This window comes from Heterocephalus glaber, unplaced genomic scaffold, assembly GCF_053883595.1.
Source record: "Heterocephalus glaber isolate CG9 unplaced genomic scaffold, H.glaber_assembly_v1.0 deba00001472, whole genome shotgun sequence".
Taxonomy (NCBI): domain Eukaryota; kingdom Metazoa; phylum Chordata; class Mammalia; order Rodentia; family Bathyergidae; genus Heterocephalus; species Heterocephalus glaber.
Genome location: NW_028258315.1, coordinates 25,707,070 through 25,729,784, shown reverse-complemented (window position 1 = coordinate 25,729,784; position 22,715 = coordinate 25,707,070). Strand labels below are relative to the sequence as shown.

At 46.3% G+C, this 22,715-nt stretch overlaps 2 protein-coding genes across 3 annotated transcripts in view; both read left to right on the top strand.

Annotated features, from left to right (window-relative positions):
- The window catches only part of Nup133 (nucleoporin 133), a 58,256-nt gene extending 45,956 nt beyond the window's left edge, over nt 1–12,300 (top strand). For both annotated transcript variants that reach the window (XM_021266434.2, XM_004854688.4), the window contains 5 exons: nt 849–967; nt 3,003–3,083; nt 4,113–4,177; nt 5,542–5,630; nt 9,762–12,300. In XM_021266434.2, coding sequence (XP_021122093.2) covers nt 849–967; nt 3,003–3,083; nt 4,113–4,177; nt 5,542–5,630; nt 9,762–9,898 — 491 coding nt within the window. In that variant the 3' untranslated portion in view covers nt 9,899–12,300. The remainder of the gene's footprint in view (nt 1–848; nt 968–3,002; nt 3,084–4,112; nt 4,178–5,541; nt 5,631–9,761) is intronic.
- Nucleotides 12,301–15,506: 3,206 nt separating this feature from the next.
- Nucleotides 15,507–18,194, top strand: Acta1 (actin alpha 1, skeletal muscle). Its single transcript, XM_004854689.3, has 7 exons — nt 15,507–15,586; nt 16,329–16,469; nt 16,574–16,898; nt 17,116–17,277; nt 17,366–17,557; nt 17,649–17,830; nt 17,909–18,194. The coding sequence occupies exons 2-7, from the start codon at nt 16,341–16,343 to the stop codon at nt 18,050–18,052; spliced, it is 1,134 nt and encodes a 377-aa protein (XP_004854746.1). The 5' UTR covers nt 15,507–15,586; nt 16,329–16,340; the 3' UTR covers nt 18,053–18,194.
- The last annotated feature ends 4,521 nt before the right edge of the window (nt 18,195–22,715 follow it).

The window sequence follows — 22,715 nt, the reverse complement described above, 5'->3', positions numbered from 1 at the left end:
GAACTAAGTCTGTGGCCCAGCTTTTGCCTTCTTAACACAGAAGAGTATTTTCAGATTACATCGATTCCCTGCAGACTGTTTTTGCGGTGTGTGCAGTTACAGGGGAAAGGGCTTTTCATAGTAACTTTTTTAGTTATGTGAGTGATTGTCAGCTATAGAAAAAGAGCAGAAAGTAAGCTGTGGGTATGTAGTCTCCCACTCTGCTTTTTCAGGCATGAAAATGCACAAAAATGTTGTGTGTAATTTTTACAAAATAAGGAGTGTGTGGGATGAGTGAGAATGCTTGTGCTTCAGCTACTCTGTGACTGCTATGTGCGAGGCTTTCCTGGTAGCCCAGGCCTGCCCATGGGCAGAGCCAGGGAACAGTGCAGTACAGTAAGGAAGTCTAGAACCTTGCCCCATGGAGGTGACTCCTTTTGGGCAGTAGATTTGGTACATACTTGCTAGGGGTGTGTTTGTGTGTGAGAGTGAGTGTGAGTGATACCCCATGGTGACTTGAAGTCCCTCCCTCTGTGCATGGGACTATGCTGCACACATCGCTGAGCTGCCCTCCAATATGGCATAGAGACCCCACATACAGGCCTCTCCTTGAAACAGCTGAGCACTTTTCCTTTATCTCCCCTCCTCACTGCTCCCGCTGGTGTGATGATTCATGATTTGAATCAAATGAATGTCGTATATTGTTCACATAACCAGCAGTCGAGAAAAAAGTTAGAATCAATAACTTCCCAAGGTTATTAGAAAGGGGTCAGATTACCTTTATAGCTTTTTTTTTTTAACTCATATATTTGTTTTATAGCAGAGCAAAAGTGAAAATCACATCCCTCTCCCCTCTTTTCCTGAACTAGCCATGGCTGAGCAGGAGCGTTTCCTGCTGCACCAGGAGACCCTGCCAGAGCAGCTGCTGGCCGAGAGAGAGCTGAGCCTCAGTGCGATGCCAGTGCTGACCGCACCACAGCTAATCAGCGTAGGTGTTGCATCCTTGCCGACTCCCACATTGAGTGTGGTTCCTGAAGGAGCCCTTCTGCTTTCCACCTTCCTGAGAACTTTTTCCTAGAAAATGTTTTGGAAGCTTCTAGGAGCAGGAAACTGGTCAGCTTTATCTCCCTGTACAGCTCTGCCCAGCCTCCCGGTGCTCAGGAGGCTGGGAGGAATTGCATGTAGTTTTGCTTTCCTAGTACGTTAAGGGAAGTGTACAGTGGGAGGCCCTGGTAGCTCCCCCAGAATGCCATTCTTCAGGCTCTGCTGTGAGCACAGTGGCTCCAGGAACAGGACTGCTTGGCCTGCTGGTGCCCCCTCATCTTTGCCTGGCAGGCCTGGTGCCATGTGCACCTTAACCTACTTCTCAGAAGGCATCTCACATACAGGAGTAATGTTGTAGGGCCACCCAGAATTTGCTCTAATTCTATAAAAACAAAGCTAACAATCCAGACACCTAAGCATTGGCCTTTGTTAGTAACAGAGTTTCTGTAACTGAGCTCACAGCAGCCTCTCCTGATAGAATATATTTAACTTAGAAAGCTAAGGTGTGGATTGTAACTCATCATTATTTTAGGTGTCACTAAAAAAGAAAAGGGTTTTTTGTTTTGTTGTATTGGGGATCGAACTCGGGACCTTGTGCTTTTGAGGCAGGCGGCAGAACCACTGAGGTAAATCCCCAGCCCTATGATACCATTAATTTTAATGCCACATTTCAATTTCACAGGTTGTGAAGGTAAAAGGACATTCAAAATATTGGTGTTTTAAATCATATAAGACAGGGCCAGGGATTTAGCTCAGAGGCATAGTGCCTGCCTTGCAAGTACAGGGTAGTGAGTTCAATCCCTGGTACCAAAGAAACAAAATAAATTATATAAGACAACAAAAATAAACAGATAGTTTTTTTCTGAAATTAGATGTTATTAAAGGGTTATATAGATCTTTAAAATTAAAATTTATTATATTACAAGCAGTTATTGGAAGAGAGGAAAAGTTCAAATTGGGATTTTTATTTTTATTTATTTATTTTTTTCAAATTGGGATTTTTAACAAGGCAAGTATTTTACTGAAAATATTACAGGAAATTTGAGGGGTATAGATTTATCCTTGGTTTTTTGTTTTTTGGGGGGTTTTTTGTATTGGGGATCGAACTTGGGTCCTTGCGCTTGCACAGCAAGCAGGAAACCATGAGCTAAATCCCCGGCCCTTGAAGGGTATAGAAATTAGTGCAGTCAGCTGTCATGTTAAGTAACCAAAAGAACCATTGGTAACAAATTGGCATATCTTATTCTAAGTAAACTGTCATGGTATACTTGGAGTTGCAGTTTTTAAAATCACTTACAAGGGAGATATTTCAAAAGTCATGTAAGTAGCTTTAAAAGTTCAAGGATGGGGGCTGGGGATTTAGCTCAGTGGCATTGTGCCTGCCTCACAAGTACAAAGTCCTGAGTTCAATTCCCAGTACTGGGGGGAAAAAAAAGTTCAAGGATGGGAATTTATTTCAGATTATGTGCAAAAGAATGTTGAAATTTATACACTCCCCCCTACCCCCCGCCCCCGGTACTGGGGTCCAACTCAGGACCGTGCACTTGGTAGGCAGGCACAGTGCCACTGAGCTAAATCCCTGGCCCCTATACTATCTTTTTGAGCCTAAGAATATAAATTTCCTGGTATTTTAAAAGTATGTGCACCAAATTATGTAAATTAATTTCTGCTCTAGGATATGTATTTTTTTAAGTTTATTATAAGATAGATGAAATGTAGTTCCCAAATGTGACGTTGTTCTTGACTATAAAAATACCCTCAGCTTAAAAAAATAAAAATACCCTCAGCTTAATAAAAAGAAGGACATGGGGGCCAGGGATTTAGCTCTGGTACTGTGCCTGCCTGGCAAGCGCAAGGTCCTGAGTTCAATCCCTGGTACAAAAAAAAAAAAAAGACATAATGACTCCTCCATAAATTTCTCTAATGTTAATTCTGTAATTAATTGGAATAATTCTTTTCCTTACTGTAACTTGCCACAGCTGTACATCTGTGATGAAAACAGAAGAGCTAATGAATATGATTTTAAGAAAGCTTTGGACTTGCTGGAATATATTGATGAGGTAAGTAAATTTCCTTGACAATCTCAGGTATCTGAATACATATACATAGAAGAGGAAATACTTCTTTTAGTCACAGAAATGTACTCATGAAAAAAGACTAATTTCTAGTTCACTTACTCTTGTCTCTTAGAAGGCACCCAGCCCTTTTAAAAAACTTCCAAGAGATTCTAATTCCTAGTGATCCTTACATATTCCCAAGTACCTTCTGTGTATAATAAAAAGTGTGGGGGCTTGGGGTATAGGTCAGTGGGAGAGTGCTTGCCTAGTGTGTGCAAGGCCTTGGCATTCAATTCCAAGCACCACCTACCCCTTCCCCACAAAAAGTAACTCTTCAAAGTCCTGAGGGGTTTTTTTTCTCATAGCATTCACCCTAAGAAAAGCTGATTCTCTACCTTTAAAAAATTGTAGTAGGAATTCTGTTGGCTAAGTAGTTCTTCTTTTTTTTTTTTTAAGAGTATGAAAATTTATTGAAAGATAACTTCTGTCTAAGAGAGACAGAAGAGGGTCCAGAAAATGGGTTTCCTGCCCACACCGCTTCTCAAAGGTGTTTTCTATGGCAAAGCCACGTGGTGAGGTGGATTTAAGTATTTGTTCTGTTACTTGACCATGCAGTCAAAAGTTATTTAGTAGATGATGAAAACAATACATTAATTTCTTTTTTTGGGGGGGGGTATCGGGGATCGAACTCAGGACCTTGCACTTTCGAGGCAGGTGGCGGAAGCACTGAGCTAAATCCTTGGCCCAATACATTAATTTTTTTTAAAGCCTTGCTTAAAAGTCTTAACCTCTCAAAGTTATTGATGAGGTCAGATTGTCAAGAGAGTACGGTAATCAGATCCTAATTCACATAGATACTAATTGGTTTATTTTTCTAAGTGGTACTGACATCTTTTAAGGGAGTTTTTTAGTTATGAATTAAAACAAAGCAACAATACTTAAGCAAGATTAGAAGTTGACACAAATAAACTTTAAACATGTATTTCTCTTTTAAAGCTAATATTAATGAAGATGTTTTGTTCTACTCTGAAGGAAGAAGATGTGAATATCCATGACCTCAAACTGGAGATCCTTTGCAGAGCTCTACAGAGAGACAGGTGAGTTTCTCAGCTGATCAGAGTGCCGTGGGAAATGGCCATGATATCACACACCAGATAGTTACACAAGCCTCTGGTTGTGTAGTAACACGTTATGAACATGTTAACTGTTGCACTGGTAATCTGACATTTTAAATTCAGAATTAAAGACTAACCTAAAGACTTACACCCACTGGTATAATAAAATCAGTCTGGGTTTGTTTTTGGTTTTTTTTCCTGTATTTTTTGTTTTGGCATTACTGAAGATTGGACCCAGGAAGTGCTGAGCTACAACTCTAGTCCTTTTTCTTTTTTGAGACAGTCTTGCTAAATTGGCCAGGCTGGCCTTGAACTTGTAGTCCTGCCTTGCCTCTCGAGTAGCTGGGTTTATAGGTATGAGCCACCATACCCAGCTGAATCATTGCTTTTTATATTAGCATTTAGACTGTCAGATTATACAGAAATTGCATGGTCCTTAAATTCACAAAAGTTGAACCCATTGTGCTAGACAAGATTTGAAGCTATATTTTGTTTTTTAAGTAAAAAGTGATTGTATTTTAAGGGTCAGTGGCTTCTCTTTTTTTTTTTTTTGGTTTTTTTGTTTGTTTGTTTGTTTGTTTATTTATTGGTTTTTTGAGACAGGATCTCACTACATAGTTCAGGCTGGTCTAGAACTCACTGTGTAGCCCAGGCTGGCCTCCAACTGAAGTTGATCCTCCTGCCTCAGCCTCCCAAGTGCTGGTGTTATAGGCATGCACCACCATGCCCAGCTAGTGTCTTCTAAGTCTGAGTAACCACCTCAAACCCTGTCCTCACAACCCTCTCCTTTTTGTAGTGGAGCATTTCTTGTGTATCTTCAGAGGCAAAGAACCTACAACTGCCCTTTGACAGGGATGAGTGCCCGAGGGAAAGTGGGAGGAGCAGGCCTTATGCTGAGCAGCCCCACTGCATGTTTGCTTTCCCATGGTGGTGATAGTGGGCCCCCCCTTTACCAAAATGGTCTTCCCGACCACTCCCTCAGTTAAGAGCTGTTGGGAACCTGCTTTCTACATCCCTCTCTCAAGTGCCTGCTCTGGGCACCTTTGGTTTGTTGACCCTGTTCTGGTCATTCTGGGCGGCGATCCTTGTCCTGGCTTCTTGTTTGAAAGTTTTCAGATATCTTGTGCCTCATGTACACTGAGTACACAAAATCAGGTGTATGGCAGGGATGTTGGCGAATAGCTGTCAGAGTATGATTTGCATCTGTACAGAAATTGAAGGGTTTCCAACATTTAAAGTCCTTTATTCAGAGATCTAACCCAAACAAAGCCACAGTATCAAACAAAAGTCATTTATCTCAGCCAAGTCCATGACTTCATTTACCTCATGGTGATTTTGTTTTCTAGCTGGTCTAGCTCAGATGGTAAAGGCGATCCAATTGAAGAGTCCAAAGGCAGTATATTTGTAAAAATCTTACAGAAACTTTTAAAAGATGGTAAGTGGTATGTTACTATCAGAAATTACAATATTCTGAATTTAAGAAATCTTAATGGGTGTTTGTCAAGATATCATATGACAAAAGGATGTTTAAGATGAAGCAGTGTCATACTCAAAATTAGAGATTTGTTTACAGTGAAGGAAAGGCTTTTCTGTGTTCACTGCACTTGGAAGAATACATGTCAGGGTGAAGTTACCCACGCACACACCCTGGGGGTTCCCTGTGGCCATCCCTGGACACAAGTGTGACACCAAGAGTGTACTGATTTCCTTTAACTTTTCAATCAACTCTTAGGAAGATTGAAAATTTAAAAACATTTTTGATATATTCCCTTCAAAACTGACCATACCACACTTAACAAATATATTTGCACAATCCACTTTAGACATAAGACTCTAAACTTGATTTAGAGACAAAAAGAAACAAGAAGGGATTGTGTTTTATGTGTGTTTTGTATCGAGGGCAGTGAACAAAATTGCATTTGCTGATGAAGATAGGAGTAGGTGAAGAGGCTGCTGTGGGTAAAGTGCTTGTTGTCAAGGGAGAGGTGAATTTGAAAAGACAAATTTGCTGTTTTTCATAAACTGGGAACTTAAAATGTGGAGAATGTCAGACATGAGAGACTTTGCACATTTTATATATGAAAAATGTGACTGATGTATTGTAGAATTATTAAAATATGGGTTGCCAAAATGCAGGCAGTGTGTAAAATAGGCTCACCTAGAGCTGACCTATCTTCTCAAATGCAGGGATGCCCTTCTTCATCCAGTTGCAACAAATACACAATGACAAAAGCTGCTGTAGGTCCAGCAGCTCTTCTGAGTAAACAAGAATGATATTCATCAGGGCAGCATTTACACACCCTGCATGCTTTCTCTACACACATCTGCAGAATACACTATTTAATCTACACGGTATATTCCTAGCCCACTGCCTGCAAACAGTAGTTGCTATAAACATTTGTTCTTTGAGTGTGTAGAATTGTGTACAGATCCATCGCCCTGGCTCTTCCCATCTTCACCCTGTGTTAACTGACTTGCACTTCAAGATGTCTTCATCTGTGCTGGGTAAAACATGGGGAACAGCCACACCAGCTATATCCTGGGTAGAGAGACAGGCTGTCATTTCAGAGCTTGTCTGCGTTGACCTCCTGGTGCTATTTTCTGAGTTTTAGTTTCCATTATAGCTGATTAAGTGTAAATATAGTTCTCTGACTGATTACTGGAACTTGCTCAGAATTGGTCTGGACTTTTATTTACAGAGAACGAATACAGTGGTACCTTGGTTCATGAACTTAATTTGTTCTACGATTTTGGAAAAGGTGTCCACTTTTGGTGTTTTTGTGTGGGAAAGATGGCCGGGGTCATGGTTGTGTTTGCCATCCAATGCAGAGTTTGCAAACACAAACAAAATTTTGCAAAACACTTCTGTTTGCGAATCAGATTATTAGCAAACAAAAGCATTAGCAAACTGAGGTACCACGGTATCTGACAGGATGTTTAATGAATACTTTTTTTTTCCCCTTTCAGTACCGGGGATTGAATTTAGGATCTTGCACTTGTGAGGCAGGGGTGGCGCCACTGAGCTAAATCCCCAGCCCCTTAATGAATACTTTTGATTTCAAAGATAAGCAAATAATTGGAAGGTCAACTAAACCTTTTTCACGGTCAGAAAAATAAAAAATTTAAAATAAAGAGATGTAGCAAAAGGAAATACCTTTGGCTTGAAATTCAGAAAGAGGTGAAATATATTTATAAGGCTTTCACTCCTCCATATTTGGAAGTGAAGAATTGACAGGATGTGATGCTCTCTGCACTTGTCAACAGTGCTTTTCCGCTGAGCCTGGCAGGTTCTAGAAAGCAGTGGGTCCAAATCTGATGTTGCCTGTCAGGTAGGTTCCTTTAAAGTGCACAACACTGATAACTCCAGGAACAACTGCAGTGCTTGGTCTTAGTAGATTTTATTTTGAGACAGGGTCTTGCTGTGTACCCCAAACTGGCCTTGAACTTGCACTCTGTCTGCCTCAGCTTCCCAAGTGCTGGGATGACAATCGTGCACCCGGCTTTTTCTTAGCAAGACCCTGCCTCAAAATAAAAAAGGCCAGGGGCAGTTAGAGCAAGTGAAAAAAAAAAAAAAAAAAAAAGACCAGGAGTAGAGCTCAGTGCTCCCTGGGTTCAGTCCCCAGCACAGGGGTAAGGGGATGACACCCAGTGGTTGGGCACACCAGCCAGGTCCTTGAAGTCCACTGTCAGCTGGGTCGGGGGCCAAGCTTCTCAGGACCCTACAGCCATGCTCTCTCCCTGTCACTGTTACCTGCCAGCCTGTCTGGGCTTTTGGGCTTCTACCCTGCTCCAGAGAAGAGAAATATTCACCCGATAATAGGTCCCAACAGAAGGCATGCCCCTTAAAAGTCAAATAAGTTTTTCTAGAGAATTGGTCTTTTATTTTTATAATTACTTTTTGTTTTGTTTTGTTTTTGGTACTGGGGATCGATTTTAAATTATTTTTAAAAATTATTATTATTATTATTTTTGGTACCGGGGATCGAACTCAGGACCTTGTGCTCATGAGGCAGGCATGGCGCCACTGAGCTAAATCCCTGGCCCGAGTTTAAAAACATACATCTTGGTTGTGGTTTTTTTATAAAATGGAGTACTACTCAGCCATAAAGAACGAGAAACTAGAGTCGTTTATAGCTAAAGGGATGCATATTGAGGCCATACTCTTAAGTGAAATAAATAGAACACACATGTGTAAATACCAAATAGTTTCTCTAGTATGAGAAGCTGAAAATGTAAATAAGGATCAAAATGATTAAAATGAATAATTGATAACTTGAAATAGGAAAAGGTCCAAAGGGGTAGGGGTGATGGGAGGGGAAGGGGAAAGGAAAGAAGGGAAAGGAAAAATTATGAGAAAAGAAAAAATAAAAAAGAAACAAAGTCTTTGTAAATAGGGAAGGGTGGAGGGGGTGGGGTGAAGGGCACACGGATAACGGGGAAAAAATAACCAAGATACATCATGTACAGGTACAAGCACCCAATGACAAATGTAACTGTATTGTATACCTAAAATGTACCAATAAAAGAATTTAAGAATGAAAAACAAAACAAAACATACATCTTGGGCTGGGAATTTAGCTCAGTGGTTCTGCCGCTTGCCTCGCAAGCGCAAGGACCCAAGTTCGATTCCCGGTACCAAAAATAAGAAAAATCTTTACAAGTGTCATATGATTTTATAGAGAGAAAGTCTTAAAATCATGTTAATTGTAATATAGTTCACTTTTTTTTTTTTGGTACCGGGGATCAAACTTGGGACCTTGCACTTGTGAGGCAGACACTGGAACCACTGAGCTAAATCCCTGGCCAGTTCACTTTTTTTTTTTTTGGTACCAGGGATCGAACTCAGGTCCTTGCGCTTGCACAGCAGGCAGCGAAACCACTGAGCTAAATCCCTGGCTCATGTTAATTGTAATAAATGACATACAAATAATTCAGATTTACCCTCATAGCATTTATTAACCCAAGTTTTTATTCTGTAACAAATATAAAAATGTCCTGAACACTTCAAGGGTATTTTTAAAGAACTAGTATTTTGTTTTAAGAACCTTATGATAATGTAACAAATTATATTATTATGCTACTAATTTAAAATTTCATCCAATTTTGTTAAATTAGAAAATTATGCATGCCTTTCTTAACTACACGACCTCAACTTAAATGGCCGGTTCACCTGATGTTCCTTAGCTTTCCAGCTCTGCAGGTGACTGCCCACCCTGTTGGCTTTCACTGCAATATTCTGAGATACTGCAGCTAGCTCCTCAGACAGCATTTCTTCTAAATTCTTACCTAGATAGAGGAATGTATAATTATAAAACTACTACATTGAAGGTGGGTCTTAAGCTATAGGAGAAAATGAAGATCTTCAGATCCTACTGAAGATGCTACACGGATGGCTTTTGAGCAGTGGGAAAGCTCTATATAGCAGAGGCTGTCACTAGACTTAAGGAGAGCATTGCCCAGCAGCAGAGTGCATTAGATCCTAAACAGGAGCACAGGTGCTTTATCATCATTCATCTTAACCCACTCAAGAGTTTTGTAAAAATAAAAAATGTGTTTGTGTTTCCAGGCATTCAGCTCAGTGACTACTTGCCAGAAGTGAATGACCTGCTACAGGCTGATCAGCTGGGAAGCCTCAAGTCCAACCCGTATTTTGAGTTTGTTTTGAAAGCAAATTATGAGTATTATGTCCAGGGGCAAACATAATTTTTTGTAAAAATAGCATTGTTTCTAAAACTTTTATAAGTGTGTGCTTATAAAAATTTTAAACCTTAAAGAAGTTTGTACAATTTTATAATGTTTGTGGCTGAGTTTTTAAAAATTTTCTTTTGTACTTTATTTGGAAGCTAATACTAAATACTAAATAGTTATGTATGTAACTACAGCTTTGGTTTTTGGTTACACACATTTTTTTTCCTCACTTTTTCCACATGAATTTCGTCAGTTGTTTCCACATTTGATGCCCTTTCTTTTTTTTTTTTTTTTTTTGGTACTGGGGCTCGAACTTGGGTCCTTGCGTTTGTGAGGCAGGTGGCGGAACCACTGAGCTAAATCCCCAGCGCTGATGCCCTTTCTAACTCACTTGGTCCAGTGAGTTCTGTACTTCTTTTCCTAGTTCTGGCTATTCGTATGCACAGATCGCTTCTAGGTCTCATGTGATTCTTAAAAATTATGAGATTGCCCAAGCTTGTATCTGAAATTGTTGTGACATTGGGTGTTGTGTGCTGAGCTGGGGCACTTGGCATCTGTTTTGTTTAGGGCCAGTGGGAAATATCTGTCTAGAAACATAAATGTCAAATTTTACCAACTTATTATAAGACAGAAAAAAAAGAATGGGCCTAATTCTTGTGAGTTTGATAACTGATGAACTTTTCTACATAATGAACAGTACTAATAGAAGCACTTTAATGAATAAAGTATGCGTGTGGCTTCTCGCCCATCTGTAATTGTCCTTGAGGATAATTGCACAGCACCATGTGAGTTACAGTCTCTCAGTCCTGGAGTTCCCTTCAACCCCAATGTATTTTCACAACAATTTCTGCTGAATTCTAGTTTCACCACAGTTTGCCTTAGTCACAAGCACGTGTAATGCTAGAAACTACTGTGGACTGTCCCAATATGACCACTGAAAAGTAGTGTTCTCTCAAAACTTTTTTGTCCTAACCAATCATCACTCTCTTTAGCATTAAATAAAAAAGAGAGATTAGAGGGGCACAGCTGCCGTATCCACACTTTGGCCAAGGCCAGTGATTACTAACCACCTTAGTCAGATGGCTGGGAAGGTCAGAATTGCCTGGTGAATTGCCTGGCTTCTGAGCCCTCCCCTTGTGCCCTTTCACCTGGGACTTCCAGTCTAGCCCTTGACTTGTTTGGAAGAATAGGCTAATGGAGTTGTGAATCTTGACCAAAAAAGAATGTTAGCAGCCTGGGCTTTGATTGGAAGAATAGGTTAATGGTCCTGTTTCTCTTAACCAAAGAAGGAAGTGAGGAGCCTGGTAAATCAAGGAACCCATGGTGACTGCTAGTATCACATGACAGATTCCTATGGAAAAGTTTGTTTGCTGTCTTTGGGTGCAGCTGAATTCCATAGGGACCTTGAGTGACAGCATCAAGGTATTGCCCTTGACTCTGAGCAGAAGGAAGGCAGCAGTGGCCATGAACTGACCTGAGACACTTGGTGGTGACTCTCTAGGGCTTTGGGGGACACAGGCCCTGATCCTGTATGGAACTGAGACAAGTTTTAAAGACTGGAAGGTGTTTCTCCTCTTACCAGGGCTGTTGGCCTTGGTTTGGGGCTGGGGGATTCTTTAAGAACTGGACTGTGGTCTCCAAGGCTGACTCATTGGCTTTGTGTGCTGCTGTAACCCATGCACCAGACACGTTGAAGCCACCTCAGAAATACCCAGGCCCTACCACCTGTTCCTGGGTGTTCAGACCTGGGAATGCCTGAAGAGAAGTAAGTAACATACTCATGGGTAAAATACCACTCACTAAATACCAAAGTGCATTCTGAAAAGTAATATTGTGTTTAAAAAGACTAGAAAAGGAAAAATCTGTTACTTTTTTCCTTTAAAAAAGCATTTGGAATAAAATAGACCCTTTAACCCCTGCCCCAGCCAGAAATAATTTTGGTTCCCAGTTTGAAATGTGTTTTAGGATGTTTTGGACTGTATGTACCTTTTTGTTTTGTAACCTGCTTTTCTTCTATGAGCTGTGAACATTTCTCTGTACTACATCCCAGAGTTTCTCAACCTTTCCCCACGTTATCACCCCTCCAAAGGAGCCCTTTTGGATAGTTTTTCCCACTTGCCTCCCAACCTAATGAAATTTCAGCATCACACATCTACTGTGTCTTTGTTTGTACCATGACTTTTAGGGGGGCACAAATAATTGTAAATATTTAAGTTTTTTTCATTTCCTAAGAACCAGTTTTTGCACTCTTGAGAATGAGCGTTTTAAATATTCTTCAGGATATAATTTTTTGCTGACTGCATGGCTGTGCTATAATTTATAGCTTACTCTCTCAAAACTTAAAATGGAGGTTGTTGACGGTTGTGAGGTTTTGTCATTTTAAATAATTTTAAATAAACTTTTGTGCATCCCAAGAACATGGAAAGTTGCCCTGGCCTTGCCTATTTACTTGTGTCATTGACCTTTGGTCACCTGTCCAGCACTCAGCCTCATCCCTGCAGGCCCCTCTTTCTCTAAAAAAGGACCTGCTGTGGGCTCAGTGTTCCTCAGGTCCCAGGCACTTACCAAGCATTGATCTCAGATCAGTTTTTTGTTTTGTTTTGTTTTTGAGAAGGGGTGTTGTGGTGTAGTTCAGGATGCCCTTGAACTCACTATGTAGCGCAGGCTGGCCTTGAAGTAGTGATCCTCCTGCCTCATTCTCCTGAGTGCTGGAATTACAGGCGTGTACCACCATGCCCAGCTTCAAGTCAGTTTTATGGAACAGATGTAACCCAGCTGAGAATGCAGAACCTTCTGGAGATGACTTGCCCAAGGTCACACAGCAGTTTGGCTGATAGGGGACCCCTCCACCTGAACTCTCACTCTTAGACACGTCCGTGGGCAGGAGTAGCCAGCCTCTTGTGGTCCTTTCTCAGATGACATGGTTGCCCGTGAAGCCATTACTTTGCATTTCAAGGTGTCTTCAGCTCTCCATTGGAGATCGCTTATGGGTCTGTTATACTTCCAGAACCACTGGTTTAGGGAAGATAAGAGTTAGAAAACACCTCTTGCCCTGCCCTGACAACTCAGTGTAAGAAAGGGCAGCCTGGTGTGGGCAAGGAAGAGCTGTTGTGGTGGTGTGGGCTGCAGAGTGGGGTCAGGTGCCCTTCATAGCCTCCTTTAAGAGAAACCACGCCTGTCTCCTGCTCCTGATGACTGCTGTGCAACCTGATGTGTCCTTAGCATAGTAAGCTTCGGGAGAAGAAAAGCTGGGATGAGGGCTGGGGATTTAGCTCAGTGGTTCCAGCCCCTGCCTCGAAAGTGCAAGGTCCCTAGTTCGATACCTGGTACCAAAACAAAAAGGCTGGGATGAGCATTGCCTGTCCTGACCATCTCCAGATAGTGAGAAGGCTTAACTGAAACACAAAAGCTGATCATAGACTTCTATAACTTCATGTTTAAATTTTGGAGCAGCCAAGCCAGCAAGCTGTGAAGGAGTGAGGGGACACAGAGGGAGAAGGGAAGTGACACTCAGGAGGTAGTCACAAGCCAGGCTGCACTGATACCTGGCGCTGGTTCTTCATCAGCTCTAGAGTGGGAGTGGAAGAGCCCTGGGTGACCCCAGGGACTGTAAGCCAGCACATCAGTCGTGGGCAGAGGGCACCTCTGTGAGCTGCTGGTCACCTGCTGTGTACAGTGCTTCTACCAGGAGACCATCTATAGCTTTAGGCACTTGGTTCATAACTTTTAAGGGAGTTGAATCCAGTAGACTTTGAGCCAGACCTGTCAAAGAGCAGGGAAATGCACTGCACAAGAGCTCTGAGCAGTATCCACAGCTTGTGGCCCGTGAGGTGTCCAGTGGGTGACAGCACTGTCCTTCCTGCCTCCTGGGCCCAGATATAAGTCTATTTCACACTATGCTTGCTGGTTTATTTTTCTTTACTATTTCCACTACCCATGACATAGGAGGGTGCAGGGTGTTGAGGGTAAACAGTTCCATTCCTTTGTCCCTTGTTCTCTAACATAGTTGGAAAGCCGAATGAAATCCCTGAAGTTTTGGGCTCTTTCTGCTTGCTGTGTGGACTCCACTGACCCTACTTTGATTATTTCAGGGAGAGCTGCATGATGGGGCTTTGGAGTGGGGTCAGGTGCCCTTCATATCCTCTTTTGGAGATACCACACCTGTCCTCTGCTGAGTTCCACTACCAAATGTGAATTGCAACTCTTTTTGGGAACACATTTTTTTTTTTTTTTTTTTTTTGTACCGGGGATTGAACTCGGGTCCTTGCGCTTTCAAGACAGGCAGTATAACCACTGAGCTAAATCCCCAGCCCCAAAGGGAACACATAAGACATCAGAAAAACAAATGACATCCCTGGGCACCCCATAAAGCATGTCACCAAGTTTGTCACAGAAGATAGAAGATATTCTCCTGGGCCTTCTTGCTCCCCAGCCCACCCCCAAATTGAGAGGTGCTAGGAGTATGGCCTCCACTGACCCCACTCCATTTTACTATAAGGAGTTCCAAATCCCTAGAAGCCCAGAAGGCATATCCCCATGTATCCACAGTATAAATAGAAGCTGCACAGGCTCTGGCAGGTGGTGAATCCAAGGTGGACTGGGAGCAGCCTGACCCACAGCATCATCCTCTAAATATAAAGAGAAGTTTGCAGGAGGAGCTGCTGCCCTGGTAGAGTGCAGTCTTGGTCTTCAGTAAGGACACTGCCTCACCTTCCCATCACCCACTGCCACCACCACATTCAGGCCCAGCCAGCCCCAAGGGAGAGACATACTCAGTGCTACCAAGCAGGCGGAGTGGGGGGCTAACAGGCCAGCCAACCTGGCAGTCAGCAGTCAGTTATGGAGAAAGGGACCCCCACCCGAGTCCTCCTTCCCTTCAGCAGCTCCAAGCATCCTGCAGCACTGAGGGGACAGCTTGGGGGGCCCCTGATGGTCACAGCCCCCACCTCCTATGGTGGAACCCCTGTGCCTCTTCCTCTACCCTCCGTACCAGTTGTCTGCCCAGCGACAGCTGCATGCCCTCCGGCTGCCTGTGGCCTCTGAGGTGGGGGAGGGGCCAATTTGGGTCAGAGCTCTGGCTTGGGGTGTTAGGATGGAGAGGGAGAAGTGGGGTTCAAGAGCCAAGCATTTCCCCCTGCCCTGCCAATACCCTGGTGACTGCCTCTGCACCTTCCCAGCCCACCTATCCCCACAGGAGCTGCACGTGGGGTGGGGGCTGAGGAAGACCTCAGAGATGGAGTGACTGTGGGAAGCCCATCCATTGTCAGGCACTATTGAAGTGTCTGAGTGCACAGGATCGGTGGGACGGGGAGACCTCTGCAACAGGTGCAGCTCTGAGCTGGAGCTGGGCACACACGGTGAACCTTGCCCCATGCCCGGGAGGGGCAGGCTCGCCGGGGAGACACTCCAAATATGGCCTGGTCCATGTTACCTGGGCTAGGGCCAGCCGCTCCTTCTTTGGTCAGCCTAGGGGACTAGGCGGGGCCCAGGCCAGGAACCGACTGAAGGAAGGGACTTGTGCCTGACACCCAAATATGGCTCTAAAGGGCAGCAACATTCCTACGGGGCGGCATGGAGGGAGTGCCCTTGGGCTATATAAAACCTGAGCTGGGAACAAGTGGTCACCACAGTGGACAGCCACCCTCCCGCAGCGACCAGCCGACCAGCCGAGCCAGAGAGCAGCAGGTGTAACCACCCACCCAGGTAGGGTGGAGGTGGGAGGGCACAGGGAGCAAGGCCCTCAGAGGGGTCCCAGGGACATGGGCAGAACTCAGCTGTGCCCCGTGCTGCCCCCCTCCACAGATGCTTCAAAGAGGAGACCATGGGCTCTGGAAATATCTCCAGGCTGACTCCCAGCCCATTTGGGCTGCTCACCTGGCATTTAGGATGTGCACAGGGAAACAGAATGTGAGAGGTGCTGAGAAATGCAGTGTGACTTCAGTCTTGAGGGCAGCTCTGTCCCCACTGCAGCCTAGGGCAGCAAGGGCCACCTCTCTGGGATCACAGACAGGACAAAGAGTCCCTTCTGAGTCTGAATGTCCAGGGTGTCCCACAACCCATCCATGGGCAGCTCCTTGTGCTCACCCAGGCCAGGAGAGCAGACAGGGTCTTAATCCCTCCTTGACAGATGAGGCCTCATGGGCAGAGGACAGAGGCTAGACTAGCTAGTGAGCAGGTGCTTGTTGTGAAGGCAGAGCCCTCTAGGGAGTACTGTCCTCTCGGTAGGAAGCTGGAGGACTCGAAGGGTGGTCTCTCCACTCTGTGCTTCCCTCCCCAGCAGCACAGCTCTGGGCTAAGTGAAGGTCCTCCGTAACCCTCTGCTCAAGGATGCAAGAGGCTCAAGCTGCAGGTCTCCCTGGGTCTCTGGGGAGGGAGGGCCTGTGGCAGCCAGCCAGAAGGGCTTTGTGGACTGCTTTTTGTCACTGCTGTGGCCCTGTCCTTGCAGAAACCAGATACCATGTGTGACGAAGACGAGACCACCGCTCTTGTGTGCGACAATGGCTCTGGCCTGGTGAAAGCCGGCTTCGCGGGTGATGATGCCCCTAGGGCTGTGTTCCCCTCCATCGTGGGTCGCCCCCGCCACCAGGTCAGGCATCGACGTCCGTAGTGGGAGCCGGGCGGGTTTCCCGGTAGCGCAGGCGCGTGTCGCCAGCAGCCGTGGTGACCAGTGCATCCTGTCTCTGCTCGCAGGGCGTCATGGTGGGTATGGGTCAGAAGGACTCCTACGTGGGTGACGAGGCCCAGAGCAAGAGAGGTATCCTGACCCTGAAGTACCCCATCGAGCATGGCATCATCACCAACTGGGACGACATGGAGAAGATCTGGCACCACACCTTCTACAACGAGCTGCGCGTGGCTCCCGAGGAGCACCCGACCCTGCTGACTGAGGCCCCCCTGAACCCTAAGGCCAACCGTGAGAAGATGACCCAGATCATGTTTGAGACCTTCAATGTGCCTGCCATGTACGTGGCCATCCAGGCCGTGCTGTCCCTCTACGCCTCTGGCCGTACCACTGGTGAGTGCGCTTACGCGACCAGGCCGCGGAGGAGCGAGGAGGGGAGACCCGCGCCCACCCCCACCCCCCACCCCCGTCCCAGCCTTGCCCTTCCTGTGGCCCTGCCCTGCGCCCCCAACTCAGCCCTGCGTGCCCTGCGTGGTGTCCCTCTCTGTAACTGTATACCCCACCCTGAGCCTCGAGTCCCGGCCTGCCTCACGCTGCCTGCCCGGTGCAGGTATCGTGCTGGACTCTGGCGACGGTGTCACCCACAACGTGCCCATCTATGAGGGCTACGCCCTGCCTCACGCCATCATGCGTCTGGACCTGGCCGGCCGCGACCTCACTGACTACCTGATGAAAATCCTCACGGAGCGTGGCTACTCCTTCGTGACCACAGGTGCGCGGCCTGGGTGCCCCAGGGTTGGTCCATGGGGGCACGCTCCGGGCCACCCGCTGAAGCCGCGCCCTACTCCCGGCCCCTGCAGCTGAGCGCGAGATTGTGCGTGACATCAAGGAGAAGTTGTGCTATGTGGCCCTGGACTTCGAGAACGAGATGGCTACTGCGGCCTCTTCCTCCTCTCTGGAGAAGAGCTACGAGCTGCCCGATGGGCAGGTGATCACCATCGGCAACGAGCGCTTCCGCTGCCCGGAGACGCTGTTCCAGCCCTCCTTCATCGGTGAGCCCTGTGCCCCGCCCGCTCGCCCGCGGGACCCCACCCGCCGGCCCGCTGGGCTCCGATGCTCACGCAGTCCCTCCGCGGCCTGCAGGCATGGAGTCCGCCGGGATCCATGAGACCACCTACAACAGCATCATGAAGTGCGACATCGACATCAGGAAGGACCTGTATGCCAACAACGTCATGTCGGGGGGCACCACCATGTACCCTGGGATTGCTGACCGCATGCAGAAGGAGATCACCGCCCTGGCCCCCAGCACCATGAAGATCAAGGTGGGCGGCGGCCGGTGCTCGGGGTGGGGGGCGCGGGAGGGCAGGGGTGGCAGGGCCGCCTGACTGGCTGTCTTGCAGATCATCGCCCCCCCTGAGCGCAAGTACTCCGTGTGGATCGGCGGCTCCATCCTGGCCTCGCTGTCCACCTTCCAGCAGATGTGGATCACCAAGCAGGAGTACGACGAGGCCGGGCCCTCCATCGTGCACCGCAAATGCTTCTAGGCGGCGGGGCCGCGCGCTCTCCTCAGGATGACGCCGTGTACATACAGTGACTCGACTTACCTCATTTTGTTATTTTTAAAACAAAGCCCTGTGGAAGGAAGTGGAAACTTGAAACATTAAATCAGCCATTCTCTTAAGCTGCCTTAAGTGTTGGTTGTCTTTATTTACAGGGGGAGAGAGGAGAGGGGAGGGGAGGGGACAGGGAAAGGGCACCGTGCTTTAGCGTCACTTTGGGTGCGCTCCTTAGAAGACAAAAGTTGTCCCCCCTCCCCGCCCTGTCCCCCTCTGGATCGAATCCATTCCCCAGCGTGGGGGGCTGGGTGGCCCGGCCGGACCTTCCACGTGGTAGGGCAGCTCCCTCCCCTGCACGGCTCTCACGTACCCAGAGGCGGTCACCTGGGCGCTGACCGTGGTGCTGCCCAGAGGCAAGTAGCGAGGCGCGTTTCCGCTGCACTCGGGCGGTTCCGTGCAGAAAGCGAGGTCTGACCCAAACAGCTATGTTCTGCTTCTAATGAGCCAGTTCTAAGACAGTCGCGATCTCTTCCAAACTGAGAAGCCCTTTGCTTCGTGCCGGGTGCTGGTAGCGAAAAGAAGCGCCCCTCCGGAGGTCTGGGAGGAGCGCCAGGAGGCGGAGGTGAAATCGGAGAGTGCTCTAGAAAAGGCGGCGCTCAGGACGAGGCAGAGCGCTGCAGGGAGGGGAAAGGGGGACCTGAACCCCAAGGCCAACCGTGAGAAGATGACCCAGATCATATTGGAGACCTTCAACGTGCCTGACAGGTCTGATCCCCCTTTGTCCTCTAGCCGGGAGTTCCGAGTTCTGAGATCAACCACAGTCGTTCCCACATCCTGTTGCTACCCCGCCTACTTTGCCAAGGACTCGGAGCACCCACCCTACCCCCTAGGGCGCAGAGCGCGGGAAGTACAGAGCATTAGCCGTTGCTATGACAGCTAGTCTGGCTTCATCCATCCATAAAAACCCAGCTCAATAAATTTGACTCAGGCTCCTTCCAGGAGGTCCGTGGTCCGTGTTCCTTTATTGGATCGTCACCATTTACCATGTACTTGGCCCATCCCTCACCCTACTTTAACATCCACCCAGAGAGGGGGATGTAAGTGAGGGGTGGAGGAACACACCCCTCCAAGCAAATTTTAAAGGCACAAAATACATTCACATAGTGTGAATTTCTATGGGCAAGCACAATATCTATCTCTTAAAATGTCCTTATGTTCCTAGTCAATATTCCCAAGAGCAGAATTAAACAGATTCAGACTCAAAGAAGGTAACACTCTTTGGGAAGTAGATTATAGGTGGAATAGAAAGCACAGATACGAGCCACATGACTTTGTGTTTATTACTTCCTCTCTGGCTTTTTGATAGCTTGATAAAATTTTGAAGGTAGGCAGTAGTACTTCCAAATCCAGACATTCAGAATGGGCATTTAGTAAAGTTTAAGATTTAAGTAAAAGAAGTATATGGCACCATATGTGGCACCATGTTTACTGAAAATCATGTATTTTTGCTCATTGTGAATAAAGGTTAAAAATGAACTGAATTCTAGTCTTTCAGAGGAACCCAGCTTTTAATGGTAATACTAAACACATATAGGAATATCTGATATGCTGATTATGAACACATTGATAATATTGAATTACAGAGGCATATGTAAGCAAATCTCTCTCTCTCTCTCTCTCTCTCTCTCTCTCTCATACACACACACACACACACACACACCGTCTGAGTAATTCATGTGGCCAGCAGCCTGGAAAAGTGTCAATATTGCATGAGTTACCAAACTGTCGTGTTAAATACTTTTGTTTTTTTGAGACAGGGTCTCACTGAGTAGTGCAGGCTGGCCTTGAACTCACTATGTAGTCCAGGTTGGCCTGGAACTCATGGTGATCCTCTTGCCTCAGCCTCTGAGTGCTGGGATTACAGCTGTGCACCACCACACTCGGCTGTCATGTTAAATACTTTTGAACTAGAACCACATGTCACTTCATTGAGACTTAAGGAAGATACGTGGAAGGGGTTTGGTGGCCCGTTTCTCCTGCCATCAGACTCAGTAAATGACTCACAATGTTTCAGGACTGAAAGAAGCTTCAACTCACTCTGGTGGAGTTGCCTTTGCACTAGTTGATAGCTAAACCCTGCCTTTGATGTTACTCTTGTGCTGAAAAAAAGTATAGAAATTAGGAATCATGTTATTTCACTGGAAATCTGACAAATTTAAGAATTGCCTTTTCTTTTCTGACATGTCTCTGAAAAGAAACAAGTATCTCTAACAGTGTTTGACATCTTGTTTTATTAGTGTTCTATAGCTCTTGAGCTTTCATAGTAGGTTAAATTTATAGGTATTTGGTAATTGCATTACCTTAATTAGGCCTGAAAGATTTTTGGGGGGATAATATGTGGAAAGGAATGAGTTCTTAAAAACAAAACAAAACCTGGGCAGGGGGTTTAGCTCAGTGGCACCTCGCCTGCCTTGCAAGCACAAGGTCCTTAGTTCAATCCCTGGTACCCCCCACCCCCCAAAAACCCCAAACCAAACCAGGAATATACAAATATTTCTGCCAGGTGAAAAGAAAAGTTAACTATTCCCAGGAGTTCTGTGTTTGTAGTAATATGAACCCAAAAATGCTTTGTGTGCTCATTGGGGGACTTTGAGGGAAAACAGGGCAGATTCTCCACTGAATCTTGGAGAATCAATACACTTGCTCCTCGGTATTGTTTAGGGAATAATGACAAGGAAAATGATCCCTGGAACTGAGAGGAAAAAAAAGAAGGAACATGATCTCATTTCCTAAAAAGAGCGCTCAATATCCCTATCTCTCAGACTTGTCTTTTCCCACTTCTGAAAAACTGCTCAGCTCTCACATGCCAGCCTAAGGAATTTTGCCCCAAATTTTCCCTGGGCCTATGCATGCACTGAGTCTGACAAGTCCTCAGATGACAGGCACCAGCTGGGAGGCTGAGGGGCTAGGAGCCCTTGCAGCTTGCAGCTAACAAATGTCCCCTGTGTCCACAGGGACCAGCTGAGCCATGAGAAAAAAAAGGGCAAAAGGGACAAATGAAATAGGACAAAGTGATAAATCATAATGACAGCTCATGGGTAGAATGAGGGGGTGATTTTTTTTCCTACCTTTTTAATATATCCATCTTTCTTCCAACTTGACTTTCCAATAAATGTGTAGGATAATAATATTAAAAATATTAAAGTGACTGCCACCTGCCTTGCAAGCGCAAGGTCCTGACTTCGATCCCCGGTACCAAAAAAATATTAAAGTGAAATATGAATAAACAGAAAAGTACCCTCCTACCCAGCAGCCCTGAGTTCTATTTCCAGTGGTGAGATGGGTTTGGGCAGATCCATTTACAGCCCCGCTGGTGACCAGAGTTGGCCTTGAGCTCAGGAGCTCAGGACCTGCCACAGGAGTGGAGCCTGCCCTCCCTTCACTGGGAGTCCTGTGGACTGGCTAACCATTGTGGGAAGAGGTCCTGGGTCAAGAGCTGAGTTCTGACCTCCAGGCCAGTGCAGTCTGCCCCACACTCCTCAGGAGGGCATGAAGTGGGGAGAGGCTATTCAGCAGGGTAAGACTCTGAGCAGAGGCAGGGTTTGGGGCCCCAGTTCTGCTCCTGCCCATGTTCTGCTGTCCCCTTCCAAGCAGGTTGCTCAGCAGCCCAGCTCCTTCCCATCAACACTTGTTCACTGAACATCTCTAGGACTATAAGTGCTGAAAAGCCGACAAGGTGGCAAATTCAGACTTCTCCGGTAAATCCTTAAAGTACACCAGGAATGGTAGTGCACATCTGTTATCCCAGCACTCAGGAGGCCAAGGCTAGAGGAACACCACAAGTTTAAGTTTGAGGCCAACCTGGGCTACATAGTGAGTTCAAGGCCAGCCTGAGCTACATAGCAAGGGCTTGTCTCAAAAAAGCAAAACAAGGCCTGGGGGTTAGCTCAGTGGCACTGTGCCTGCCTTGTAAGTGCAAAGTCCTGAGTTCAATCCCAGGTACCAGAACAAAACAAAACAACAACAACAACAAAACACCCCAAAAAACAAAAAACAAAATGGAACAAAAAAAGGTGCTGGGTGCCTCATCTCTGTGACTGGAACATGAACTATTTATTCCCTAGGTTTGTCTCAGCCAGTAGTGCCCAGTGCAGGGCCAGGGGAAAACAGGACCACAGGCCATCGAGGCCCAGTGCATCTGTACGGGGGTCTCCAGGGTCCTTCTCCATGAGGTGGGGAGCCTTCTCTCCCACCCCTTATCTCTGCAGGCCAGGGATCAGAAAGCTGGGACCAGCTCCTTAGAGATCACTTGAAATCTCTCACTCCTAAGGGCCAGGCAGGCACTGATCCAGGACAGGGCAGGGGTCAGGCCCAAGAGACTCCTAGCCACGATATACCTCAACTGCCAAGGGTGCCCTTCCCCCTCTGTACCCAGTCCCTGCCGTGCCTTTTCGAAGGGGCAAGTGGGAGGAAGGGGGTGGCAAACAGATTTTCTCAAAGCTCCTGGAGAACACAGCACTGTGGCGCCCAGCCAGGGAATTCTCTTTCTTCCTTTTCCCTCTACCTGGTGTCCTGGTTCTTAGAGCCCCTGGGAGGATGGCTCTTCCCAGCCTGGGAAATCAGGACATCTGAAATCCAGCCATGGCTATTG

Coding starts and splice junctions, on each gene's coding strand:
- Acta1 (XM_004854689.3), top strand. CDS start 16,341: ATGTGTGACGAAGACGAGACCACCGCTCTTGTGTGCGACAATGGCTCT. Junction 16,470..16,573: donor TGGGTCGCCCCCGCCACCAG/GTCAGGCATCGA, acceptor CTCTGCTCGCAG/GGCGTCATGGTGGGTATGGG. Junction 16,899..17,115: donor CGCCTCTGGCCGTACCACTG/GTGAGTGCGCTT, acceptor TGCCCGGTGCAG/GTATCGTGCTGGACTCTGGC.